This window comes from Asparagus officinalis, chromosome 1 (genome assembly GCF_001876935.1).
Source record: "Asparagus officinalis chromosome 1, Aspof.V1, whole genome shotgun sequence".
Lineage (NCBI taxonomy): Eukaryota > Viridiplantae > Streptophyta > Magnoliopsida > Asparagales > Asparagaceae > Asparagus > Asparagus officinalis.
In genome coordinates, this window is record NC_033794.1 from 17474977 (window position 1) to 17501716 (window position 26740).

The 26740-nt window shown below is 39.7% G+C and overlaps 1 protein-coding gene across 1 annotated transcript in view; it reads left to right on the forward strand.

The window, feature by feature from the left end:
• LOC109831243 (choline transporter-like protein 2) overlaps positions 11386-26740 on the forward strand; it is a 15989-nt gene continuing 634 nt past the window's right edge. The window contains exons 1-10 of the mRNA XM_020398579.1: positions 11386-11658; positions 12467-12825; positions 13090-13235; positions 13586-13769; positions 18975-19048; positions 19119-19232; positions 19438-19794; positions 20396-20623; positions 21270-21543; positions 22647-22717. Of these exons, the coding sequence (XP_020254168.1) occupies positions 11471-11658; positions 12467-12825; positions 13090-13235; positions 13586-13769; positions 18975-19048; positions 19119-19232; positions 19438-19794; positions 20396-20623; positions 21270-21543; positions 22647-22717 (1995 nt within the window). The 5' untranslated portion in view covers positions 11386-11470. The remainder of the gene's footprint in view (positions 11659-12466; positions 12826-13089; positions 13236-13585; positions 13770-18974; positions 19049-19118; positions 19233-19437; positions 19795-20395; positions 20624-21269; positions 21544-22646; positions 22718-26740) is intronic.

Here is a 26740-nt window from a genome sequence, read left to right on the forward strand (position 1 = left end):
ATGGTGGCTAATGGGGTGTGAACTTCCGTCGGGGTGATAGAAATGGCGGACGCGATACTTGTGCTCACGTCAGCTTCAATTTCAACAATTGTATTCGGAACAAATTCAGCTTTCGTGGCTACGTCAAGAGCAAAAGTTGTGTCATCAGCCACACCAGTGCTCGGAGTAACTTCAACTGCATCCGATCCACCGGGAGTAAGTTCTGCCTCGATACCCACACTAGTAGGGACGACAACTTTGGTGGAAACAACTAAAAGCAATGAGCAACATTATCAGCGCCCTAAAGATCTAGAAAGGTAAATAAATGCATATTTATCTTACCAGGATCAACAGGAGTGTCCCCGTCATTTGTGCTTGGTGCAGGACGCAGTTTAATATGAAGTCGAGATAGAAGGAATGTTGTCCTCAGATCCTGACTCGGTCTCGACTTTGATCGGCTCTGTTGAAGGAGCAATAATTAAAGGAGCCTCTCGCCTTTGTTTCTTTGCGAGACGTTTGGACTTGCGCATTAGTCCGGGTTCCTTGTGTGAAAACGGCGAAGGAATTGTGAAAAACGTGAAGAATAACCCAAAACAGACTCCACCACACCCTGGTGTGGTGTCTGCCATGGGTGTGGTAGAATCTGTCCTGCACCACACCCTCTGGCACACCCACGGTGCAGGGTGTGGCAGAATCTGTCCTGCACCACACCCTCTGCCACACCCATGGTGCAGGGTGTGGCAGACTCGTTTTTAGAATCCCAATCAGTTTGGGATTGTATTTTGCTATAAATAGAGACACGTTTTTAGGGTTTCCTAGGCTTGGTTTAGGCTTTGATTAAGCATTGATTGAGGGCTATTTGGAGCACAAAAGAGGTATTTTTTGAGCTATTTTTGTTTAGGGTTTTATTTGGAGAGATTAAGAGTTTTGTTGATGAGATTAGTTTGTTCCTTCGAGTGATTTGTAATCTCAGTTTGTACTCTTTCTCTATTAGTGAAAACCCCATCCCCCCTGCCCCGTGGACGTAGGCAACTTGCCGAACCACGTTAAAATTGGTGTTTTGTTTGTGCATTGATATTTGGTTCGTTTGGCTCTCTTGGATTGGCGTTTGGTTTGGTTCCTCAAAAGAGCTTCAGGCACAACACCTTGAAATTCTCCTCTACTTGCCTCGAAGCCTCAACTTTTGCAGTTTGTCTTGCATAAGAAATGTTAGAGGAGAATAAATCAAACTTAAAATGAGTTAAAGTTGGCATACCAGTGATCCCCGTGTCAGGAAGTGGTTCTTCAATAGCAATGGATTGCTGAAGAGAGCCTTCTATAGTGGAACTAGTGGGCGGGGTATGTTCTCAAAAGCATCATGTTGAAGATGCTCATGAGGTTCATCAAATTGAGCAAAATCCCCAAAATCGCCAGGCTCCGCTTCCTCTCTTAGAGCATCACCCATACCAGCAGCGGCAGGCATGTGACTCCCGTACTCGTCAATGTAGGGAGATCTCTGAAGTGTGCCCTCATCCAGAGCCACATCCATCTCTTCTTGAGTTTCATGAGGACTTGTGATGCGGCATAAACATGTACCCAAAAAGGTTGCAAGTGCACAACCGTGTCAAGTTATAGTATTTAAGATATCGATCCCACGAGGAAGGTGTTTTGTAGGAGAAAATATGAAATCGGTTCTTATGTTGTGTGCGTGACAAATAGGAATGATAAGTGAATGTGATTGTGAAGAGATTGAGAGAGTGAAAGTGGTGTGTAAATAGGTGCAAGGTGTAAATGAGAGTGAGTATGAACAATAAGGTGAGAAGGAAAAATGAATAAAAAAAATCAAGAATGAAGAACAAAATTCTAGAATAAAAGAAAATGCAAGAAATTAAAGATGGTGGATTCAATTATAGATATGAGTAATCTACAATTGAACCCACTTCTTAGAAAATGGTGATTCCCTATAGGGTTCTAGCCTAAAGGCGAATCAAACAAAATAAAAATAAACAAAAAGAAAAACTAAACCCAAGAGGGTTCTAGCCTCAAGGTGAATAGTGCAAGAAATTAAAATCTAACTACAAAATAAATTGCAAAATCTAAACTATAAAATAAAATTGCAAGAATTAAATGCACGAAAATAAATCTACTCTAGAAGCATGAAATAAATCTAAGGCAAGAGGGTTCTAGCCTCTTGGCTATTTAACAAGAAAAATAAAATCTAATTACAAGCATGAAAATAAATCTAACTAATAAGCAATAAAAGAGAAATAAAAGAGAAAAAGGAAAGAAATGCAAACCTTCAAATAATTCTCCATCTTCATCTTCAAATCTCCACCTTTGAATTGATTTTCCAATCTTCATTTGACTTTTCCAAGGCCTAATCTTCATTAGATTGATTTTCAAAATTCCAAGCAAGCCCAAGTCGTTTATTCATGTAAGCAAGTTTGGCCTATTTGATTTTGTACATTTGCAGCCTTGGTTCACTTCAAAAAGTCCGGTCCAGCAAGCAATATCAAAGCATTTGATTTTCAAAGTCCCCAGCAACCTATTATTTGGTCCATGAAGAGAGAAAAATCCACAGCAATGGTTCAATTAAAAACCTCCGGTTATCATTCTTTCCTAAGTCCATAAGTCTTGATTTGAATTTCGAATTTAAGCCCATCAATTGATCAATGACCGGCCCATTCAATGCATTCCCATTTGATTTTCAAAACAAAACTGCAGCACATAGGTAGGCCCATAGAGCTTAGTCCAATGAAAATCAACCGGCCCACATTGCATTTCCATTTGATTTGTGAAGAAAGTCTGGCCCAATTCTTTTGATCCAAGTCCGGCCTTAAAAATCAAACTTTGCAATTCATTTTTAAGCAACTTGTGATTTTCAAAGTTCCGGTCCACTGTAGCAGCTTGTGTTTTTCGCATAAAAGTCCAAGTCCAAATCCGGTTCCTTGCACACATGTGATTAATTTATTCAAGGGTCTTTGTTGAGAGATGGGATTTTTGGGATTTATTCTGCAATTAAAGATAAAAGCAATTATTAGTGCTGTATTTATTCATATAAAATAGATAATGAGGGTATAAAATTGTAATAAAATGTGATTATCAACTTGAAAGGCGAGATTCTTCCATCCCAGTATTTTTCTCGGCATATAAGAACTCTTTAAGCCCTGGCATGCGACTCTTCTTAGAAGTGTGCCCAGATCTATAACGACGTCGAATGAAGCGTAGTCCCGAAGAGTTGATATTAAAGTTTGGGATCGCCGCATTCACCATGTAATACCACTTGCAATAAGCAAGTGTTGTTTGGGGTCGAGGATTCTGTTGTGGGAGTGAGAAACGAGCACTTGTACCTCCGGCGATAGTCCAAAACCAAGCTCTTGCTCTAATAATTAGACTACAACCCTCAGCCTGCAATTGAGTGTTGGGGTTGCCAATATGCAACTGGTCATAGCCAAATTAGCGAGCAAAGCGACAAGACATATAAGACTCTAATATACACACATGGCTGAAATGATAAATGAGATACCCAGGATGAATGCTCATGAGCCACATGAAGCAACCGAGTGATAAGGTAGTGTAACCCTGACCATTTGACTCGTCTACTATAGCTTGGCCATAGCTGGTACCGGTAAAATAAGGAAAACACAGGTTGAACTTATAATTCTCATGGTCACTAAGTGCACGTATTATCATCATCATTTAATGCTTATTCCAATCTGAGTTTTTCAATCTCTGAATAAAAGGAGTAATCTGATCTTCTATATGAGCAGAAGGTGCGCTCATAAGTGGAGCACAGTGCAGAACGAACCACGCCATGAGATAAGCGTAGGGTAATTCCACCAGTGGGTTCTCAGCACCGTGGCAGAAATTATAACACAACTGCCGCAATCCCCAATGGATACAAGCGATCATGGCAGGAAGGAGAGCATATGAACGGTCATACACCAAACAAACGGCCGAGAATACCACCTCTCTTGGCAATGCATCAAAGCTACCAGAAGGAACAACAATATGCTTGAGCTATAACATGAGATATCCCGTCAGTAAGGTTTTGGAAGAAATTGGCTCCCCACATTGGAAAAAGTAACTCTCAAATGTTGTGCCCACAGGGTAACCATGCTCATCTGAAGATGTTACGTAAGACAAAGGTGGATGGGTGAGTATTCGTCAAGACAATTCACCTACCTCACAAGGACCCAGTGGTGGTATGTGATCCTTCTTATGATTCAAGTTTTTGAAAAGGTAATGCACCCATATGTTATGGGTAAGGAGCTTTTCACCTCTTTTATCAGCCCGTCCCTCCACATTCATACAAATATAGTAGTGGCACATTATCTCCCAAAAGGTTTCAACCACTTGAGGGTGTTCCTTCTCCAAATCAGTTAACTCCTTGTACCTAGGGATATATTCCTCATAAGGGTATCTTCCATATGGCAACCCCGAGACTTTAGCCATTTCATGAAGAGGAATTCCTAATTCACCATCTGGAATGAAGAAGATACGAGTGTCGAGATTGTATAGCTCCAACACACCGAAGAATTGGTGAGAGTTATTCTTTAACCCGAGTTGTGTTGCCCTAATGGGCGTATAAAGGCCAAATCTTTATAGGTCTTCCTGATTCTCCTACAAAATGTATTCGGTGACACGATACCACCACTGTGTTGGACTCCAACGAGACCAGACAGGAGTCCTGAAATCCTTAGAGGGAAAGTGCCTCTTTGCTTTAAAGAAGGCACGGCCAAAAGTGTTGGCCTCCTCAGCTGTTTCACCAATGAGTAATTCTCTTTGAAATAGTCCTGAGTGCAATCCGATCACATAACGACCACTACTATCTAGCTTAGCACCACTTCTGGAGAAATAACCACAGGTCACCCCATCTTGTGCCGGGGTTAAGTCCAAATCCATCTTCCTTGGAGACGAAACAATTTTCAAAGCGGTAAGGAAGCGGTCATGTTCCATCCGAGGTAAGAACATACATCGTCCGTTCACAGTCCTAAGCCATCGGTAGGTTCCAACTTCCAATAAGTCTGAATCCTCTGAAGAGTCTCCAAACAGGAAAACAAACTTCACGATATGATCACGATTGACTGATTCTAAAGGATCATCCATGATCAAATGCCTAAAAGTGGAAATCGAAGGCTCAGAAAGAAGTTGAAGTTCTTCTTGTTCTCGATCCCCAAACATAGGGATATTTTCAAGGGAGGAATAATGTGTATCATATTCCATCGCTTGAGTACCATCTGATCTGAAATTACCACATTGAGGAATTAGAACAGAGGGATCCACAACTGCACAAAGGACAAACAAAGTTAGTCCAGAGGATGAGTCACTGCCCAATGATACAAAGGTCACTCCAACAATGAACTTCGTTAAATAGACGAGCCTCGTCCAACAACGAACTTCGTTAAATAGACGAACCTCGTCCAACAATGAACTTTGAGCCTCATTAGTTAAACTAACTTCATCTGTTGGATGAACCTTGTCAGTGAAGAAAATTTTTGTAGATTCAACGAACGTCGTCAGTGAAGACAAAGTTCGTTAGTTAAACGAAAGCTCATTTGACAAACCTTGAGGATGAACCTCATCAGAATAGCTAACGCAGTTGGACATATGAAATTCAATCGACAGATGAGGTTCGTCAGAAAAAGACAAAACATGTCAAGACGATGAACTTCATCAAATCAAAAGACGTCATCTTTCAGATGAATTTCGTCTCAGAAAGAGAGAGGTTGTTCATCTCTCTCAAGAAACCCAAGTCTAAAATAGACAGGGTTCATCTGTATTGAAATGCAAATCTTGTGTTCATATCTATTACTTGAGAAAGTGGTTAAAGCCGCAAGATTATTTGAAGGACCAACGACTTTCTTGCCCTTGCCTTTGCCTACAACGATTTTAGGAGCCATTAATCTCGGATTGGAAGCTTTTAAAGAAGAAAAGTTTAAAATTTGGGAGATGAAGGGTTTTGATAACTCAGGTGATCAGGAGAAGAAAAGACTCTTCATATGATGACGCCATATATATAGAGGCGGGAAAAATTGAATCAAGGGCCGAGATCTTCTATTGAGATCATTGGGTGAGTCCCTCTCCCAACAAGATCTGCGGGTGAGATCCATGGAGGAGATCTCGAGGCACCAGCTAGCAGCCACCTATCTGGCCTAGAAAATGTGCGTAACAATTACTGCTGATAAGGTTGTAAGGTGTCATATAGGTGTGGGCTTGACAATATTCACATGGAAAGATGAGGGTCAGCCAATTGCCGAGCTTTGTGGTGAAGTTTGCAGAAGCATTGAATTACGAATGATGAAGCTAAGTTCGTCCAGACGAACCAGGCAAATTCAACATATGTGGATTCAAAGTGTTTCAGACTCCATCCAACTCAATTCAAGTCTGAAAACTTTGAAAGGGGTTTTGTAGGCATTAAAATACTGAACTTTAAGATATGATGGAGGTCGTCATAGGGACGAACCTCGTCTTCATCAAAGACGAGGCTTGCTACGCGGCGAGGCTCTATATCAGAGGCGCATCACATAGAGAGGCTCCACATCAAAGACGAGGCTCGCCACACAGTGAGACTTGACATCAAAAGACGAAGCTCGTCATTGGATACGAGGTTCAAAGTTCATCATTAGAGGTAAAGCTCGTCAGTGAAGACAAAACTCATCATCAGTCTTAAAGCTCGTCAGTGAAGATGAAGCTCATCAAAAGGAAGTTCATGAGGATTGCTATGCAGTTGAACCCAGTTATCAAAGACAGAGTTCATTAGTAAAGACGAAGCTCGTCAGACGTAGTCAATGAAGACAAAGTTCGTCAGAAGAAGCTCACTATACTACAAAGCTTGCCTTATATGATGAACCTCGCTGCGTATTGTGGCTCGTCCAATCTGACGAACCTCGCCATGCAGCGAGGCTCGTCGTCTGTAGAAGATCCAACTATAACGGATCTGAAGACTTAACCAGCCATGTGGGCTAAGCTTCAAGAGCACGTTACGCCCCATTAACCAACATGGGTTGAATTGGAGGAGGCAGTTACGCTCTCTACCCACAATTCTAGCATGTCAGTTACGTGCTACGAACACTAGCTATGAGCAGCTATGAAGAAAGGACTTTTTAGAATATTTATGGCTATCGCGTGAAGAAATATCAGTGTCTTTGTTCTCATGATCTAAGCCACTTTTAGAAGCTTTTGTGTTCTTGTTCCGATCATCAACGGGAGACGATCTCAACTCAAGCATCGAGTGAAGCATTCTTTCGCCACCAAGAATCCACTTTTAAACAAAAGATAAGTCGGATCAACCTTCTCTTCCTCTATAATCGAGAGAGAGAGAGAGAGAGAGAGAGAGAGAGAGAGAGAGAGAGAGAGAGAGTAATTATAAGGGATTCGTACTAAGTGATCAAATACATTCTTAAAATAAGGAATTCAATCATATATTTTTCGATCCTACAATTGCATGTTCTTAGAATTGAGACTGTGGTGCTGACTCTCTCTTCAGGGAATAATCTCACATTGAAAGATGTAAAACATGTTCCCTCAATAGCCAAAAATTTAGTCTCTGGAAGCCTGCTATGTAACGCAGGTATGAGGCTGGATTTCTAAGGAGGAAATGTTGTGCTATCTTTTAAGAAAATGTATCTTAGAAATGCATATAGTACTAATGACATGTATAAGATCAGTACTATTGTACTCAATTCAGTTATAAATGAGATATTCTTTTCTGCTTACTCCTCTATGTTATGGCATAATAGACCAGGACATATAAATTATAGAAAACTGTCTAGCATAGAAAAGTTAGAATTACTTCCAAAATATGGGGGTAACAAACCTAAGAAGTGTGAAGTCTGCGCGTAAGCGAAACTGACAAGGAAGCCCTTTCTAAGTGTCACAAGGAGCACCAATCTATTGGATCTGATTCACTCAGATACTTGTGACTTCAAGAGCTTCATCACTCGAGGCGGCATGAAGTACTTAATCACCTTCATTGATGACCATTCTCGCTTCTGCCACGTCTACCTGCTAAAATCTAAAGATGAAGCATTCAGCAAGTTTATCGAGTTTCAGACTCATGTGGAGAAGCACATTGGACTTCAGGTGAAAAAGACTCAGGAGTGACAGAGGAGAAGAGTACCGATCTAAGGAGTCAGAAGCATACTTCAAGGAGCATGGAATCATTGCTGAAACTACTGCTCCGCATTCTCCGCAATTTAATGGGTTTGCAGAAAGGAAGAACCGCATATTGACCGAGATGCTAAATTCGATGCTAATCACATCTGGTTTACCTACCTGCTATTGGGAAGAGGCTATGTTGATGGCAAACTAGATTCTGAATAGAGTATCCTATTTCAAAACTGACAGTACTCCTCATCAATTATGGTTGGGATATCCAGATCCTTTGGATCTCATATGTTCGAGTTCCAGATATTAGAAGGCCTAAGTTCGGACTAAAGGCAAACATGCGTATGTTTCTTGGTTTTACTGAAGATAGCGATGCTTACATATTCCTGGACCTTAGAACCAACTCCATCATTGAAGCTTGGGATGCAAAATTCTTTGAGGATAAGTTTATCAAGGACAAATGCTTATTGCTCAAAGATATACCAGAGAATGCTAATACGTCAGATGCACCATAGATTATTGAAGCTCGGGATGCAGAGAATACTGGTACGTCAGAAGCATCAGAGGAGCCAGTTTTACGAGAAACCGGAAGTGTCAATGATGAAGGAGTTACCGAACTACCTTCTAAGCGTGTTAGGAGACGAAATTTTTTTGGAGATGGCTTCATCACCAGTCTAAGAAGCAGACTATGATTGCACAGTCATCGATGGAATCTGAGTTCTTCACACTCTGTGCTGTAAGAGATGAAACTGAGTGACTCAGTTATTTTCTCCGAGACCTTCCATTGACAGAATTGCAAGGCGCAATTACTATCTATTATGATAATCAGGTGGTGAGTGCTGTGGCAGCGAACTCGATGTTTAATAGAAAGAAAGGGACCATTCATCTGAAGCATAGCTATTTGAGAGAACTCATTTGCAAAGAAGTCATCTCTGTGATTGACGTCCGGTCTTCAGAAAATATGACTGATCCTTTGACTAAGGGTCTGAAAAATAACATAGTCGAAAGGATGTCTGTTAGAATGGGTTTCAAAATTTTGTGAGTCTTACAAATACTTACTATGTACATCAATTTATTAGTTCAAAGCTTATGCTACTAATGATAAGATAATTACTTCAAAAGTTAAGTAAGATTTACAAAGTTTGGTGAGTCTTACAAATACTTACCATTTACATCAAGTTATTAGTTCAAAGCTTACGTTACTAATGATAAGATGGTTGGTTCAAAAGTCAAGTAAGATTTGTAAGTAAAATCCTATCATGGTATAGAGGATGACTGTTAAGCTTTAATAAGTCAAAAGTATTTCGGATGCGGGCTGTTGGTTAGGTAACATGTCTAAAAGACTCACCGATGATTCTATCATATAAATGGGATGACTGTTAAACCTTAATGAGTCTAAAACATTTCGGATGAGCGGTGTTAGATAGGAAACACGCCTAAAGGACTCACCTAGAATCCTATCATGAGAGAGGATGGCTCTTAAGCCTTAATGAGTTCAAAGCATCTCAGATGTGAGATGTTTGATAGGAAACATGCATAAAGAACTCACGTATGCCTGGGTGGAGATTTAGCCGTCTCCTATGGTGTCTTGTGGAAAGAAACCTAGAGCCCTAGCAGAAACCAGGACATGCACATGGCCATAAATGTGCAAGGCAAAGGCAAAGATAAGTGTGGTTCAAAGTAAAAACTACCACAAATGAATTTTATCTTGTGTGATGCTGGATTTTAAACATGTGCTGGTTCAAGTCTCTGCGACACCATGCATCTATCTTTTATTCAGTTGGTCTAAGGGGGATTCAAGTCCTTACGACATCTACCTTATGCATAACGATTGAAACAACGACACCGTTACACAACACTAGTTTAAAAACTTGTGGGGGATTGTTGAATATTTTGGTCAAAACCGCTTTCCAAAAATAAGTTTTCAAACTATGTATTTATTAATTACTGGTATTTTTTAGAAATCCTTAGTAACATAGCGGAAAGTTAAAGTTTTGATATTTCAAAAGGTCCTGTGTTCGAGGCTTGCCACCGACAAGCCGAGAATTACTTTTATTCAATTAATCTATCATAAGTTCTAGTGGGTCATGGGTCGTGGGCCGTGGGCCGGTGAGCTCGTAGGCCGTGGGTCAATGGGCCGGGGATCGGGGCTAATCGGGCTGAGACGTCAAGTGACGCTTTGTAAGGCGTACTTTGCACTTTGCTGAATTGAAAGGTTTTTAAACCGAAAGGTTTTAACAGATCAAGGAGATCTTTGCCTGAACTGAAAGGTTTAACAGATCGAGGAGATATTTGCCTTGACCGAAAGGTCTTATAAATCGAGAAGATTTTGACAGTACTTGGTCGGTGCATATTGTATTGTACTGCTGTTCCTGAAAGCAGTTTGGCATTGGGATCCTTGCGCCGGAGTAGGCCAAATATTGATTTAAGCATAACGTTTCATAAATGCATAACAACTAAACTTGAAAAGTTTTAAATTTTAGCACTTCAGCTCTCTAATAGATTTATCTGTTTTATTCCAGATTTAGCCACAGGCACCAACAAATTGCATCTCAATACCCTACACTTTCATAAAATTTAACTCTATTGAAGTTTAAATTTACTAATCCAAAGTCACTTTTAACTTTCTTTTTCGAATGCACTTTTAACTTCAATACCTACCATTATATGGTTTGATTCAATGTGCAAAATATTGTTTAAAATGCGTTACATATGGTATTATCACAATATAAATATTTTGGTTTTAATTCTCGAACTTATTTCGTTCTTCTTCAGTTATTTAACCGTAAACATATCGAAATTAAAAACATTTATCGTTCCTTCACATTTTCATACATAAATAGTTTAAAATTGAGCATTAAATTGTAGCAAAAAACACCCCTAAACAGTATTGACATCTAAAACAAGTTTTTGAACATTGCCATAACAAAATGTACAGTTTAAAGTGTTGAAATTTTAGGGTATCAAATTTTAAACTATAAAAAGTCTATAAAACTTTAGGATTTTAAATTGTGATTAGCAGCATACAATTAAAAATCAGAATAATGTTATAAAAGATCAACTGAACAAAGTCAATAGACTCGGAGACAAAGATTCGAAAGCGATCCAATAAAACTTATTTATTTTAAAATTAATAAAATCCCTTGTCTTTAATCCTGCGCGAGTACAACATACCAAACCAATCTTAACCTATCACGTCAGAACTATTCTCCAATCTTACAATAATTCAATTTTGTCTTACTAAGATTTAAACTGTTCCGTCGGCACACCAGACCCTCACTGCTTTACTTCGACGGATTCACACTCTCTGGTCACTCTCTATAGCTTCTGCCTCTTCTCCAAAACCCACTACTTTCTCTCACTAAAACGCTTTTTCTCTCTCTAGATTCTTCATAGACAGAGAATGGGGGGCCCACTCGGGGCGATCATTGGGAAGTACCCAGGCAGCGATGGGGATGAGCAAATGGGGAATGGGATCATCAGGCACAATCGAAAGTGTAGAGATTTGGTGTTTCTTGTTATATTCATCACATTTTGGGTGGCTATGATTGTCAATTCGAGCTTTGGGTTCAATCAAGGGAACCCACTTAGGTAAATCTCTTGCAATCATTTTTTTTGGATTTTTTCATTTATTGTGGGTTTTTTTTGGAGTTTGAATGGTACCCAAATGAGATATTTTTAGGGGGAAATAAGGATGAAATCTTTGAACTGGTTTTCGATTTGCTTCAGTAAATGGGTCTTTCTCAAAATTGCGTTTAAAGTTTTGTTTTTGTTGTGGGACTGGCTGTGAGCCTTTCTGTGAAGGCATTTTAGTTTTATAATGTTACATTGGCGTTATTAATAGGAAATTTATATGTCTAAAGTTAGTAATTTGGATGATTCAAATCTTTAAAGCAGCAAATTTTATTAAGTTTTGCAACAACATGCGCATTAAAATTGTACAAACTGTCATCGCTTCATTCAATTGTATGGGACTCTGATGTTGATTTTCATGTGTAGAAAGAGATAATTGAGAGAGCAAAAACCCTAACTTCATTTATTTATTCAGATACTAGAGAGATATATATATAGTCATACAAATAGGGGTATGGTTAACGGGTCACAGCCTACAAATAGGGGTATGGTTAACGGGTCACAGCCCATTAACCCAATACCCAATAGACTTAATCTAACATCATGCATTTGAATACCATTTTGCCCTGTCAACATGATTTCATGTTCATTTTTTGTTTGCACTCGTAATGAAAATATCCAAGTTGTAGAAAGGTTCCTCTTTGTTCTAGCATCATTATGTCAATTTAGTTAAGAATTTATGTTTGTGTGTACAATCTTGAGTACTAGCTTATGCAGTGCTCATTTCAGCATTTGGTTGACTGACCTAAGGTAATTGTCTCGTTAGGCTGACATATGGGCTAGACTACAAAGGGAATGTGTGTGGTGACCGACATGGTGATCCAAATCTACACGAATTGGAGGTCAAGTATTGGGTGAATCCGAACCAAGTCTACCAAAGTGCTGATAAGAGTAGCGAGTTTAAGCTAACTGATGCTAGAAGCATTTGCTTGATGGAATGCCCAACTCCTTCTGAAGATGGTTTAAACTGGGTTTGTGATTATCCTGAAGGAGATATCCACGTGTCCCTTGATGACTGGATTGATAGGAACTATGATTATTATGAAGTTCTTACTCCGGAGATGAGGAATAGCTCTCTTCAGCTTCAAGGGCCATGTTATCCAGTTATATTTCCTAGTGAAAATGGTAAGTATCCTTTCTATAACTTCATGAAAAGCCTAAGAATATTACAATTGCATAAAGTTTAGTAACTCATTGGTATGGATGATATAATATGAAATGCATAACTCAATAAGCGGTAACTAGAAACCGATGCTCAAGTTCCTTGCATGATTTTCTTACCTTTTGGAATTTTATGTTTCTATCTTTGTGTGTTATATGAAATGAAAACCTAATTTTCTCTATGCACAATAAAAAAAAGACTAACATCTTTCGATATTCTATTTTCAGTCTTCTGGAGCTGCCAATTTATAGCGCGTGCATCCAACTCATCTATGAGACACTGGCAACAGATGGGTGGTGTCAGTATTCAGGAGAACATACTGATAGATAAAATTATTCACAAGGCCATCAATGCTCATTCTGCTGTTTTGAAGGTTGATCTTTTTTTATTTTTAAAAAATTATTATAGTATCGTGTATTTCATTTACTCTACCTGGCATTACTTGCTAAATTCGTATTAGAAATTAATCGAGTTATGAGATCCGTGGATCCTTGCTACATCACATGGATCTGAGGGGAGAAGCAGAATATGTTCCATGGCTCTCTTGTAATTTTTTAATATAAATGTAGTTGGAGAGTCGGGATGAAGCTAACGAAACATTGGCTTTAAACTTAATTAATATGACATTTATTCACCTGCAAATCACAACTGTATATTTATATACAGCAACAGACCTTATAATATCGATAACATCTAAACATGGTTTTTTTTAATGATCTACAGAGATATGTAGCAGATATTGGGAAGGCTTGGCCAGTGTTGATCGTTTGCGGAGGAATAGTGCCACTCTTTTTATCTGTGATGTGGCTTCTGATGATTCGATACTTTGTTGCTGCGATGACCTGGATAACTGTGATTATCTTTGATTTTCTTATAGTAGCAGTTACAATGTTCTACTATGCCAAAGGTTAGATTTATATGCTGCAACGTTCTTTTTTTTTTTTTAATTTGTAAAAATTTGCCACGCATATCTTCCCAAAGCCTTATATTACTGTTAATGCATTGAGGTAATAGTGGTGTACTTTCTTATTATATGGATACCTCTTAAGTTTATTAGCCTATAGGCCTAATCTGGTTTTATGGCATTAGCCATCAAATTGATAGAAAAAAGAAAGGGATTCAATCTATATAAATAAAGAGACTGACCTGGAGCAAGTCCTGAGCACAAGGGCATCCTATGTGATTAGCCTCTTGACTTATGTGATAAGAGTTGATATGATGAGTCATTCGACATATTAAAAGAATGTAATCTGGGCAGGAATGAACTGAAATGAGAATACTTGAAATTTATTTCAAATGTGAAGTTGAATATATTACTCTGGTAAAATATAGAATGACAACAATATCAATTTATAGTTGCCTTTCGCACTATTTAAAATACTATCAGATTAGTATTGACTGGAATCAGAATAAAGGGCTTGTGTATTGACCTGGAAACAACTGTTTGAAGTTAAAAGGTCAAATAAGAACCATCTGAAGGTAGACCACCTAAACTCTTTAGCTTAAATGCTTTTAGAGCATGAGATAATTAGTTGTCAACCAATAAGCAAGTCAGCAGCGATGATCATCTAGTTGTATTTTCTTAACATGCTCGTGAAATTTAAATTCTCAATGGACCTTTAGGATGCTGTACATCCATTGTTAGAAAACCCTTTCACATATGAGAGTCTAATTTTATTTCTTTACTTATCAAATTGTTAAATGTTAAATGCTTCAAAGTTAGCATAAAATTCTAAGTTTCTATAGTGAAGGATGACCCAGACGCCAGTGCCACAGTAAGGTAGAATCAGGCTGTGCTGCAACAAGACCAGCACCCGGCACACTGTTGTCCAAATAGTACATACCTCATCTCTCATGCCCCGAACCAATCGTCATCCCAGTTGCTAGGTCCTGAAAGACACAATAAGAAGGAAAGAAGGTGACTTTACAGTTATTGTGCTTTGTAAACTTGCTAATGGATAATAAGCTAACAGGGAATTTAGGAGCATATAACACATCAGTGAGTTTCAAAGAGGAAGTAGCATGAACTACTCCAGCACCAAGAACTGGAGAAAGTGTACCATCAGCGATGCGAATAGAGGGAAGCTTATCAGAAAGATGTAAAGAGACAAAACGATCCTTTATACCTGTCATATGGGATGAGGCTCCAGAATCTAGTACCCATGGTTCATGAGGAGAAGCTATGTAAGCATCCATACCTGAATAGGATGCATGAGTAGCCGAATGACTGTTCTGAGAGATCTCTAGCTGGCTTAACCTCTCATAATCTGTCTGAGAAATCTGAACAGTAGGAACAGTAGTAGCTGGATTACTATAAATAATAATAGAAATAGGTGAGCGAGTCGACTCGGCATCGGCTACTTGGGCCCATTGAGGACGACCAAACTTCTCCCAGCATTTCTCAGAAATATGATTGGTCCTCCCACAATGACCACACTGACGTGAACCCCTATCAGAATCACCCTGTCTCCCACTAAAAGAGCCACGTCCTCCCACAGAATCACGACCACGACCACGACCGCGGCCTCTGCCTCTACTAGAGAACATGGCAGACTGATCCACTGAAGGTGGAGACGATGCAGAAGTATCAGAAGAAACACCAGTAGAGACCTGCATGACTCTAGAGAATGTAGCAGTCAGTGAGGGGATGTATCTCCACCCAATATCTGTCCTCTCACCTGGGACTGCAAGTTAGGGTGCAATCCAGAAAGAAACTTGGACACTGCCAAGTCACGGCGATATCCCAACAGTGTCGCTGCATCAGCTACTGTAGGCTGATGCATCTCCAGTTCGTCTATCAGTCCCTTTAACTCACCAAAGAACTCCGGAACTGATCTATCTCCCTGTTTGAGCGTAAACAGTCGCTCATAAATCTCAAATACACGGGAAGCATTCTTCTCATTTCCGTACATAATCTTCAGGCTGTCCCACATCTCCTTCGCAGTGGTTAAGAACATAACACTGCTACTAATCTGTGGTTCCGTGCTGTTGAGGAGCCATGTCATAACACAATAATCAGACGAGAGCCAGGAACTGTAGGTGGGATTTGTGGTGGGTGGAGGAGAGGCCAGAAGATGTGGAAGTTTGCTCTGAGCGCCAATGAAGATGCGGAAAGCCTGAGCCCAGAGTAGATAGTTTGTACCATTCAATTTTATTGTAGTCCCCAAGACTACCTTGGGCGCAGAAGTCTGACCAGCAGCAGCAGAGGGAGATGTAGAAGAGGAGGAGAGATCTGTTTTCGACATTGTTGCACAATAGTAGTAGGTAGATAGTAGTCAAATAATCAGGGCAGTAGTAGAGATCTGTTCTTTAAACATAGACTAAGAACAGATCAAAAAAAATAGACAGTAGTAGATGACCGGATCGGGTCATGTGTGGCATCGAATCACCTATTCAAGGCCATAGAAAAAGAAGGAACAAAACAAACGGCGTGGTACTGTAGCGGCGGGGGGGTACTAAAAGTCCGAGTCCAAATCAACAATCCTCAACCAATAAACCCCCCTTGCTTGGAGAAAGCTGGACCTCCAATTTTGAAATTATACCATGTAGAAAGAGATAATTGAGAGAGCAAAAACCCTAACTTCATTTATTTATTCAGATACTAGAGAGATATATATATAGTCATACAAATAGGGGTATGGTTAACGGGTCACAGCCCATTAACCCAATACCCAATAGACTTAATCTAACATCATGCATTTGAATACCATTTTGCCCTGTCAACATGATTTCATGTTCATTTTTTGTTTGCACTCGTAATGAAAATATCCAAGTTGTAGAAAGGTTCCTCTTTGTTCTAGCATCATTATGTCAATTTAGTTAAGAATTTATGTTTGTGTGTACAATCTTGAGTACTAGCTTATGCAGTGCTCATTTCAGCATTTGGTTGACTGACCTAAGGTAATTGTCTCGTTAGGCTGACATATGGGCTAGACTACAAAGGGAATGTGTGTGGTGACCGACATGGTGATCCAAATCTACACGAATTGGAGGTCAAGTATTGGGTGAATCCGAACCAAGTCTACCAAAGTGCTGATAAGAGTAGCGAGTTTAAGCTAACTGATGCTAGAAGCATTTGCTTGATGGAATGCCCAACTCCTTCTGAAGATGGTTTAAACTGGGTTTGTGATTATCCTGAAGGAGATATCCACGTGTCCCTTGATGACTGGATTGATAGGAACTATGATTATTATGAAGTTCTTACTCCGGAGATGAGGAATAGCTCTCTTCAGCTTCAAGGGCCATGTTATCCAGTTATATTTCCTAGTGAAAATGGTAAGTATCCTTTCTATAACTTCATGAAAAGCCTAAGAATATTACAATTGCATAAAGTTTAGTAACTCATTGGTATGGATGATATAATATGAAATGCATAACTCAATAAGCGGTAACTAGAAACCGATGCTCAAGTTCCTTGCATGATTTTCTTACCTTTTGGAATTTTATGTTTCTATCTTTGTGTGTTATATGAAATGAAAACCTAATTTTCTCTATGCACAATAAAAAAAAGACTAACATCTTTCGATATTCTATTTTCAGTCTTCTGGAGCTGCCAATTTATAGCGCGTGCATCCAACTCATCTATGAGACACTGGCAACAGATGGGTGGTGTCAGTATTCAGGAGAACATACTGATAGATAAAATTATTCACAAGGCCATCAATGCTCATTCTGCTGTTTTGAAGGTTGATCTTTTTTTATTTTTAAAAAATTATTATAGTATCGTGTATTTCATTTACTCTACCTGGCATTACTTGCTAAATTCGTATTAGAAATTAATCGAGTTATGAGATCCGTGGATCCTTGCTACATCACATGGATCTGAGGGGAGAAGCAGAATATGTTCCATGGCTCTCTTGTAATTTTTTAATATAAATGTAGTTGGAGAGTCGGGATGAAGCTAACGAAACATTGGCTTTAAACTTAATTAATATGACATTTATTCACCTGCAAATCACAACTGTATATTTATATACAGCAACAGACCTTATAATATCGATAACATCTAAACATGGTTTTTTTTAATGATCTACAGAGATATGTAGCAGATATTGGGAAGGCTTGGCCAGTGTTGATCGTTTGCGGAGGAATAGTGCCACTCTTTTTATCTGTGATGTGGCTTCTGATGATTCGATACTTTGTTGCTGCGATGACCTGGATAACTGTGATTATCTTTGATTTTCTTATAGTAGCAGTTACAATGTTCTACTATGCCAAAGGTTAGATTTATATGCTGCAACGTTCTTTTTTTTTTTTTAATTTGTAAAAATTTGCCACGCATATCTTCCCAAAGCCTTATATTACTGTTAATGCATTGAGGTAATAGTGGTGTACTTTCTTATTATATGGATACCTCTTAAGTTTATTAGCCTATAGGCCTAATCTGGTTTTATGGCATTAGCCATCAAATTGATAGAAAAAAGAAAGGGATTCAATCTATATAAATAAAGAGACTGACCTGGAGCAAGTCCTGAGCACAAGGGCATCCTATGTGATTAGCCTCTTGACTTATGTGATAAGAGTTGATATGATGAGTCATTCGACATATTAAAAGAATGTAATCTGGGCAGGAATGAACTGAAATGAGAATACTTGAAATTTATTTCAAATGTGAAGTTGAATATATTACTCTGGTAAAATATAGAATGACAACAATATCAATTTATAGTTGCCTTTCGCACTATTTAAAATACTATCAGATTAGTATTGACTGGAATCAGAATAAAGGGCTTGTGTATTGACCTGGAAACAACTGTTTGAAGTTAAAAGGTCAAATAAGAACCATCTGAAGGTAGACCACCTAAACTCTTTAGCTTAAATGCTTTTAGAGCATGAGATAATTAGTTGTCAACCAATAAGCAAGTCAGCAGCGATGATCATCTAGTTGTATTTTCTTAACATGCTCGTGAAATTTAAATTCTCAATGGACCTTTAGGATGCTGTACATCCATTGTTAGAAAACCCTTTCACATATGAGAGTCTAATTTTATTTCTTTACTTATCAAATTGTTAAATGTTAAATGCTTCAAAGTTAGCATAAAATTCCTTTAACTTAAGTTCCCAGTCTGAATTTATTGGTCGAGTAAATTCCTAATTCTATTTATGCTTTTAGCTGGGTGGATCGGGCATGATGCTGTATCAGTTGTTATTGGTGAAAGCGATCCATACTTCAGCACCAGTGGCAGGGTAGGTTCCTACTTTCTAAGTACTTCGTTAGAAATCTCTCTTCCTCATTTCTTACTTCTTGACTGTCTAGGAATTAAGTCACCTTCGTGCTGTGGCTGTGCTTATGACAATTGTGATGATTATTGCTATTCTCTCATCAATAGCCATTGTTCGGCGAATCCTTATGGCAACATCTGTTTTAAAGGTGAGTTAATTGCCGTAAGTAGTTCTGTATAACTCACTATTTATACAAGGGTTTTATTCTCTTAACTGAGTCGTGTGCATAAGATTTTTTTTGAGATTAATCAGTGTGTAACCTACCACTTTTCAGTTTGATCTTGCCAAAATTCATAGTCATGCACCAATGCATAAAGTCCTACAAATCTCTCTAGCGTTTATTATTTATGTAGGTAGCTGCAAAGGTCATTGGAGAAGTTCAAGCACTTATAATTTTTCCCATTCTACCATATACTGTCCTTGCGTTCTTCTATATGTTCTGGCTTTCTGCTGCATTACATCTTTTCAGCTCTGGCCAGATCCTCAGAAATGAATGCAGTGGAAATTGTTGTTCGTATGATCTGAAATCCGACAGGGTCAATTGTGATAGTTGCTGTGGCTACAGTATCCATTACACTCCTCATATTGCAGTTTCCATTCTTTTCCACTTGTTTGGGTGTTTTTGGGCAACACAGTTCTTCATTGCATGCTCTTCAACTGTGATTGCTGGATCAGTTGCTTCCTATTATTGGGCTCGGGGAGAAATATCGGTGAGTATTTTTTGTGCCAAGAAGCTACAATTAGATTAGACGCATACATATTCATATATAGACACCCTGATACTGAATCACCTAAGGTTAAGCACACCAGTGAATATTCTTGGTTCAACTTAATATGTAAGTTGTAACAAGATTTAAATGGTGTGTTACCTGATTTACTGGGTACTTTCTCTTCTAGGTATCAAGAAATTTGTGGTCTTCCATGTACTTTATTTTGTATATGAATAAGTTGCATTGTTAGACTTGTAAAGTTACAAGGTTTGGAAAAGTGTTTTCGTCTTCAAAGAACTGATTTTCCAATTGTGAGGTACTGGAGGTCACAGACATTTGATTCTTATGCATAAGCTTTGTCATTCAAGTATATATAGGAAACACGAAAAAATTAAAATTTTAGATTACCATCATTAAGCATTTTCCCATCCAAATGTTGATCTTCTGAGCAGCACTGTAGAACTGACACAGATTCTTACACTGTGACCATCTTAATTTTTTTCCTTCTCAAGTCCCCCCACCCCACCCCACCAAAAAAAAGGGAAAAGAAAAGAAACTTTATCATATGTTTAGTAGATTCAAAGGATATTTTACAATGCAGGAGGAGATTCCTTTTTTGCCAGTATTTGCTTCTATGAGGCGTCTCTTGCGCTATAGCCTCGGGTCTGTGGCCCTGGGTTCTCTGGTTGTGTTCCCTATTGAAACAGTTCGCTTTATTCTTGAATCACTCCGTCGTAGATTGAAACTATCTGATAATTCAGCTTCTCGTTGCTGCCTTGGATGCATTGATGGGACACTTAGATCAGTGAATCGGAATGCATATATCATGGTACGTTTCTTGGTGGTCATTAATTGAATAATGTAATATTATCTTTTTAGTTATCTTTTCTTTTAGTGAAGGAATGTTTCATCATAAAGGTTACTTTTAAGATTTTTGGCTTATATATCCATAAAGCTTTTTTCGCATTTATAACATCATGTACCTTTTACAAAATTGAGCAAGTATTAGCTCACGCTTGTTGGGAATCTGTTGTTGTGGTTTATTAAGGTTGGCCCCTTTGTCCATCAAAAGATGGATGCTCATATGTTATTCAACGTTAATAATCTTTTATTCGTCTTTTCCCCATGTCTTCTTTATATGAATCAGGCTCTACAAACAACATTCACTTTGCGCAGAAAATTTCAGTAAATAGTAGAGCTGGGAATGATATTTGCTTATTCTACAATGACTCAGAAAGATATATCGTGGACTGGTAACTCTGTTTTTTCTGATGCAAACATAATCAATTTTCTAAAATTAATCAACCATTGAATAAAAGAAGAAGAAAAAAAACTCGCCTTCATGTTGGTGATGCTGACTACACTGCTAAACAGCCCTTAGAGACTCATGTAGACACTGAACTTTTCATTGCATTCTTCAGAATGCTTTTCCTGGTATTGTTACTGACCACTATTTTTCTGTCATTATCATCCAGATTGCAATCACTGGAAAGGGATTCTGCAAGGCTTCTGCAGTTGCAACAGGTCTCATAATGAACAACATTTTGCGTATAGGGAAAGTAAATGTCATTGGAGATATTATTCTCTTTCTTGGGAAGTTCTGTGTCAGCCTGTTCTGTGCTTTGTTCGCATTTCTCATGTTGGACACTCACAAGTACAAATCTGCTCATAACAAGATTTCATCCCCGCTGTTCCCTGTTTTGGTAAGATTCTTACAATTCATTATAATATGTTTTTCTTTCTATCCAAGTTGAGAGCTTCCTATTTTTATAAAAGGTAATTTCAAAATATCTCCCTAAATTTTATAAGTCATAGAAAACTCTCCATGAACTAAACTCCTTCTACAAGTGTCTCACTTCAGTAGCATGACTTTTCAGTTCCCATGCGACCAAATGCTGCCTCAGCTACATGTAAGATGAATCTAGAGAAAAGTTCTCAAAAAAACATAAATAGGCCCTTGACTTTACAAATGATGAGAGCTCTATTTGTAACATAAACTAAGTACATAAAATCCAAGCTTTTCTACGTTAAATGTTTCATGTTCTTCCTTATATGCAAGTTTTCTGTGACTGAAAATATAATCCCAAATCTTCTCATGGTTATACATTCAACAAAATCTCCTATGCATTGATATGACCTTTTAAATCTTGAATGGAAAGTGGTTCGTGCTTAGCAGTAAAACCCTATGCTTCTTTGGAACACCGAGGCCTGCTCACTGGTAATGTACTCACCACAACTTCAGTGTAGTGGCAAGACCTTTGACTCGTAACAAAGCAACCCAGGTTCAATTCCTAGCGACCACAAATTTAAAGCGGACTTGAAAAAAGATTGATATTGCTACATGAATCTAGGTTTCAGCTCAAAAAAGGTGCTCAACCTGTGGGGACTGGGGACGTGTTAGAACATAAATTTACAACCCTCAGCCCTCACTACAACTTCAGAGTTTTGGTACAACGGCAAGGACTCTTGATAGGTAATGAGTGGGGGTAATGTTCAACGCCTATCAAAGAATAGGTCTCTATTCAACATGCTACATCACATGGCATCCTCATGATGGGTGCAAATAATAGAAATATAACTTCGTTTGCGCATCTGGCAGATCCAGAAAATTTTTCTTGGGGAAGCGACAACAAGTATCTATTTCTCTACAAATAAAAATAAAAATATATTATTATAGAATAATAGTGGCTGATGGGAATGCACTCAGTATACTTTAAATGGGCTGATTTAATTTGCTATTAATTTATTTAGTAGCTTTAATAGATCGGAATGCAATTTATAAAATTTATGAAGAGGCAGATCATAGATATTAGAAAGACTTCTACCCAATTTGTTAATTTTTGGGGGTGCAGTTGCACCCCATCTAAGGTATCTGCATCCACCCCCAGAGGGTCAAAATCCTAGTAGTGAAGTTTTAAGGATAGTAAATGGATGGCCAACCCCTCGGGTGTAAAGGCAACTTTAACCCCTAAATATATAGTTCATTGTGTTGTGCGCAGTGAAAATTTCGGCAGCACCTCCGGTGCGCAAGGTGCACAACAAGAGATTAGATCACAACGGAATTCTCGTTTCTCAAAGGAAACAAGAACCGAAAGCCAGATATCTCATCAAAGTGAGATATCAGCTCTTCCTCTCGTCAGCTTTAGGACTGCGCGTCGAGGGAACCTACAAGCTATTACAAATCACGATAAAAACACAACTTTTACATGGTTCGGCAAATAGCCTACGTCCACGGGGCAAGGAGGGAGAGATTTACTATTAGAGGGAGAGATACAACTGGGGTTTACAATCTCACAACCTAAACCCTCACACAAACTCTCAAATCCCTCACACAATTATCTCTCTCAAAAGGGGATGCACAAAACCCTAACAAAAGCCCTCTGCCAGCGCCACCAAAGAAAAGAGAACAGCCGACTGCACAACCCTCCTTCGCTGCTTACGCGCCGCCCAAAGCCAACGAAAAAGAACCTCTGCACACGTCGCTTTTTTTTTCTTTGATCGCTTGCACCGCCTCCTGCAGCCGCAAAAACAAACACGTCGAGACCCTAGGCAAAGGCTTTTTTATAAAGCTATCTCGGGTGGGCTTTGTTGTTCCGCAACTAGAGAGAAACCGCAATCACGTGGGTCTGTCTGTGGGTTTCACTTCGTGGCCCCCACGTCCCACTCGTTTACAATTCTCCACCTCGGTGAAGTTTTTTCAAAACTGAGCCTACACCAAAGCAACCAAATGTCCCACTTGTTGTGTCCAGTACGTCATGGCAATGGACTCATGACAACAGACTTCATCCACAACACGTCGAGACCCAAACGGGAGTGCGAACACTCACCCAAAACAAATAGTGTCTAGTCACCAATCAAACTGAGCCTACACCGACCACACCAAATGCCTCACTTGCTGAGACCCAAATGGGAGTACAAACACTCACCCCACATGTCGATGTCGCTCACCAAATCGGTCTCACCCCCACCAAAATCCAAACCGGCTGCATCGTAAAGACTACCTACATATCCTCTTGTCCAAGGAATCAAGCCGAACATAGTTCATCCAAATGGCCTCCAAAGGCCCTCAATCAAATAGAAAAGTCTGTAACTCTTCTTCAATATCACCAAACGATCTGCAACTGATAGCACTTTCAATAGCCCCGAATTGAGACAAATCAAACACCTCCATCTGAGGTGAACCAATGGCCGTATCCAAATCAAGTCCATCAGTTGCAATCGAATCCAACTCATCATCTGTATCTAAATCCAAATGATCCCCAATCTGTGTCACATCAGCTGGAATCCCAAATGATGCAATATGATCTGGAGTCTCTACCCAGCGTGGAGTAGCATCACTCTCCACCCGCTATGATGTCCCAAAGATCTGATCACCACTCTCCACCTGCCGAGAGTTAAACGTGACATACCTGCTCAGAACAAAATCAGAAGCCAATACCTGATAATCAAACACGCCTCTGAGTCCCAAATGTGCTATCGGATCAAATCTCACATCCACGATGTGAACAAGTGCTAGGTAGCCAAACATCCGACGCAACCCAAAATCTGAAGCAGCTCCACCAGATCCAAAATCTCTACATGCAGTAGTCGGTAACCTATACATAAGATGGCCCAAACATGTCGTAACCTGCACACCAATGTCAATGCTCGACATCAAATGCATATCCTCCTCCAGAAAGGAACAACTCCCCAAATTTGACATCTCATCACGTCGCCTCAAAGTTTCCACACCAATGAAGTGTCTCCTATTGCCGTGAGCTCGGCACAAATGCAGATATAGGTCCCTCTTGTACCTCCCTCTAACATCAGACTGAAGTACATTCACATTTCTGCCAATATACTTCCTCAATTTGTTGCGGGCTTCTAGGACTTCACACCAACGGGACTTGGTTGCAACCCACCAATGCCTAGAACAATCCCCAACTGCGGAAACTACATACCTATTACCTCCCAATGATGCTTCCTTGGAAGGCCCCCAAATGCCTGAATGAACACCCCTCAGAAGACCCCTCGAGTGATGGATAGAAGTGCCAAACTCCACATCGGTCTTCTTTCTCATACCAATAGGTTCACAGGACTTCAAACTGCAGGTCAAAGCACTCCTCAATAACCAATACACGGCATTACCAATCAAATAACCCAGCATCAAACAACGCCACAGTCTAGCCGAATCTGATGAAGTCGTCATCCCCCTATCAACCGCCGTGCTTCCGAGCAAATAATACAAATTGCTCCTTCTAACGCCCTTCATAACAATCATGGACCCCAATGTAACCTTCAAACGTGCATCCATCAAGGTCACTTTATAGCCAGATGCCACCAAAGCTCCTAGTGAAATGATGTTCTTCGACAACTGTGGAACGAACCTCACTTCTTCCAACTTCTGAATCACTTCGTCATACATCCGAATACGAACGGTACCAATATCACCAATAGAGCATGCATGTCCATTACCCATGAGCACAACATCCTCTCTTTCCAACTTCTGAAAGCTGGAGAACCAATCCCTCCTAGGGCAAACGTGGTATGAAGCACCCGAATCCAACATCCACTCTGTAGAGTTGGCAACACAAACTGACGGTAGTGCAGACAACGAATAGCCTGAAGAATCCGAATCTGAATTGTTGCCATTAGTCTTGACAACATTCACCTCTGGAGCTTGTACAGCTTTCCCCTTATTCTTCTCGGCTCGATCTAACTTTGGGCATTCAGCTTTCCAATGTCCATCCTCTTTACAAAAGGCACACTGATTCCTACGAATCCCACGATGTGCACCTCTAGACCGCGACCTCCTACTTCGGTTTGAACCACGACCTTGAACTACTAATGCATCTCTCGATGCCTTCTCGGAGGGCTCATCAACACTTTTCCTCAACTCATAATTCACCAACGCTGAGGTCACCTCATTGTAACTAACAGTAGTTCTTCTATTAATCATAGTTAGGACAAAAGTACCATAATCATCCTCGGGCAATGAACACAAAAGTAGCATCGCCTTGTCTTCATCCTCAACCATGATATCCACATTGGCCATGTCTGAAAGTAGCTTCGTGAAGTTGTTAACATGCTCCCTAATGGAAACTCCCCTCTTCATCTTGAACTGGTAAAACCTTTTCTTCAAGTGAAGCCGATTCTCAATGCTCTTAGTAAGATACTTTTCATTGAGTGTTTCCCACATCTTCTTCGCCGACGTCTCGTTCATCACGTCATAAATAAGATCCGGCGTCAAGCATGACCGAATAACTCCACACGCCCTACTATTCATCTTCTTCCAACCCTTAGCTTCCATATCGGCAGGTTTCTCTTGTAACTCAAGAGTCTCCTCCAAATTCTGAGTGTCCAAGGCGTCCATCACCTGACATCTCCACAATCCGAAATTAATATTGCCGTCGAATTTCGGAACATCAATCTTCATGTTATTGATGCTCAAACTATGTATTGTGTTCGTAAGAGACGATCCTGATGTGTTTGTTTCACCCATGCTGTCGATCTAACCCTTCAAATAGGAATCCTTCAGCGAATCCTTCAAACAAACTCCCAAGTCCAACCCGGAGCTCTGATACCACTTGTTGTGCGCAGCGAAAATTTCGGCAGCACCTCCGGTGCGCAAGGTGCACAACAAGAGATTAGATCACAACGGAATTCTCGTTTCTCAAAGGAAACAAGAACCGAAAGCCAGATATCTCATCAAAGTGAGATATCAGCTCTTCCTCTCGTCAGCTCTAGGACTGCGCGTCGAGGGTCCTCTCGTCAGCTCTAGGACTGCGCGTCGAGGGTCCTCTCGTCAGCTCTAGGACTGCGCGTCGAGGGTCCTCTCGTCAGCTCTAGGACTGCGCGTCGAGGGTCCTCTCGTCAGCTCTAGGACTGCGCGTCGAGGGAACCTACAAGCTATTACAAATCACGGTAAGAACACAAATTTTACGTGGTTCGGCAAATTGCCTACGTC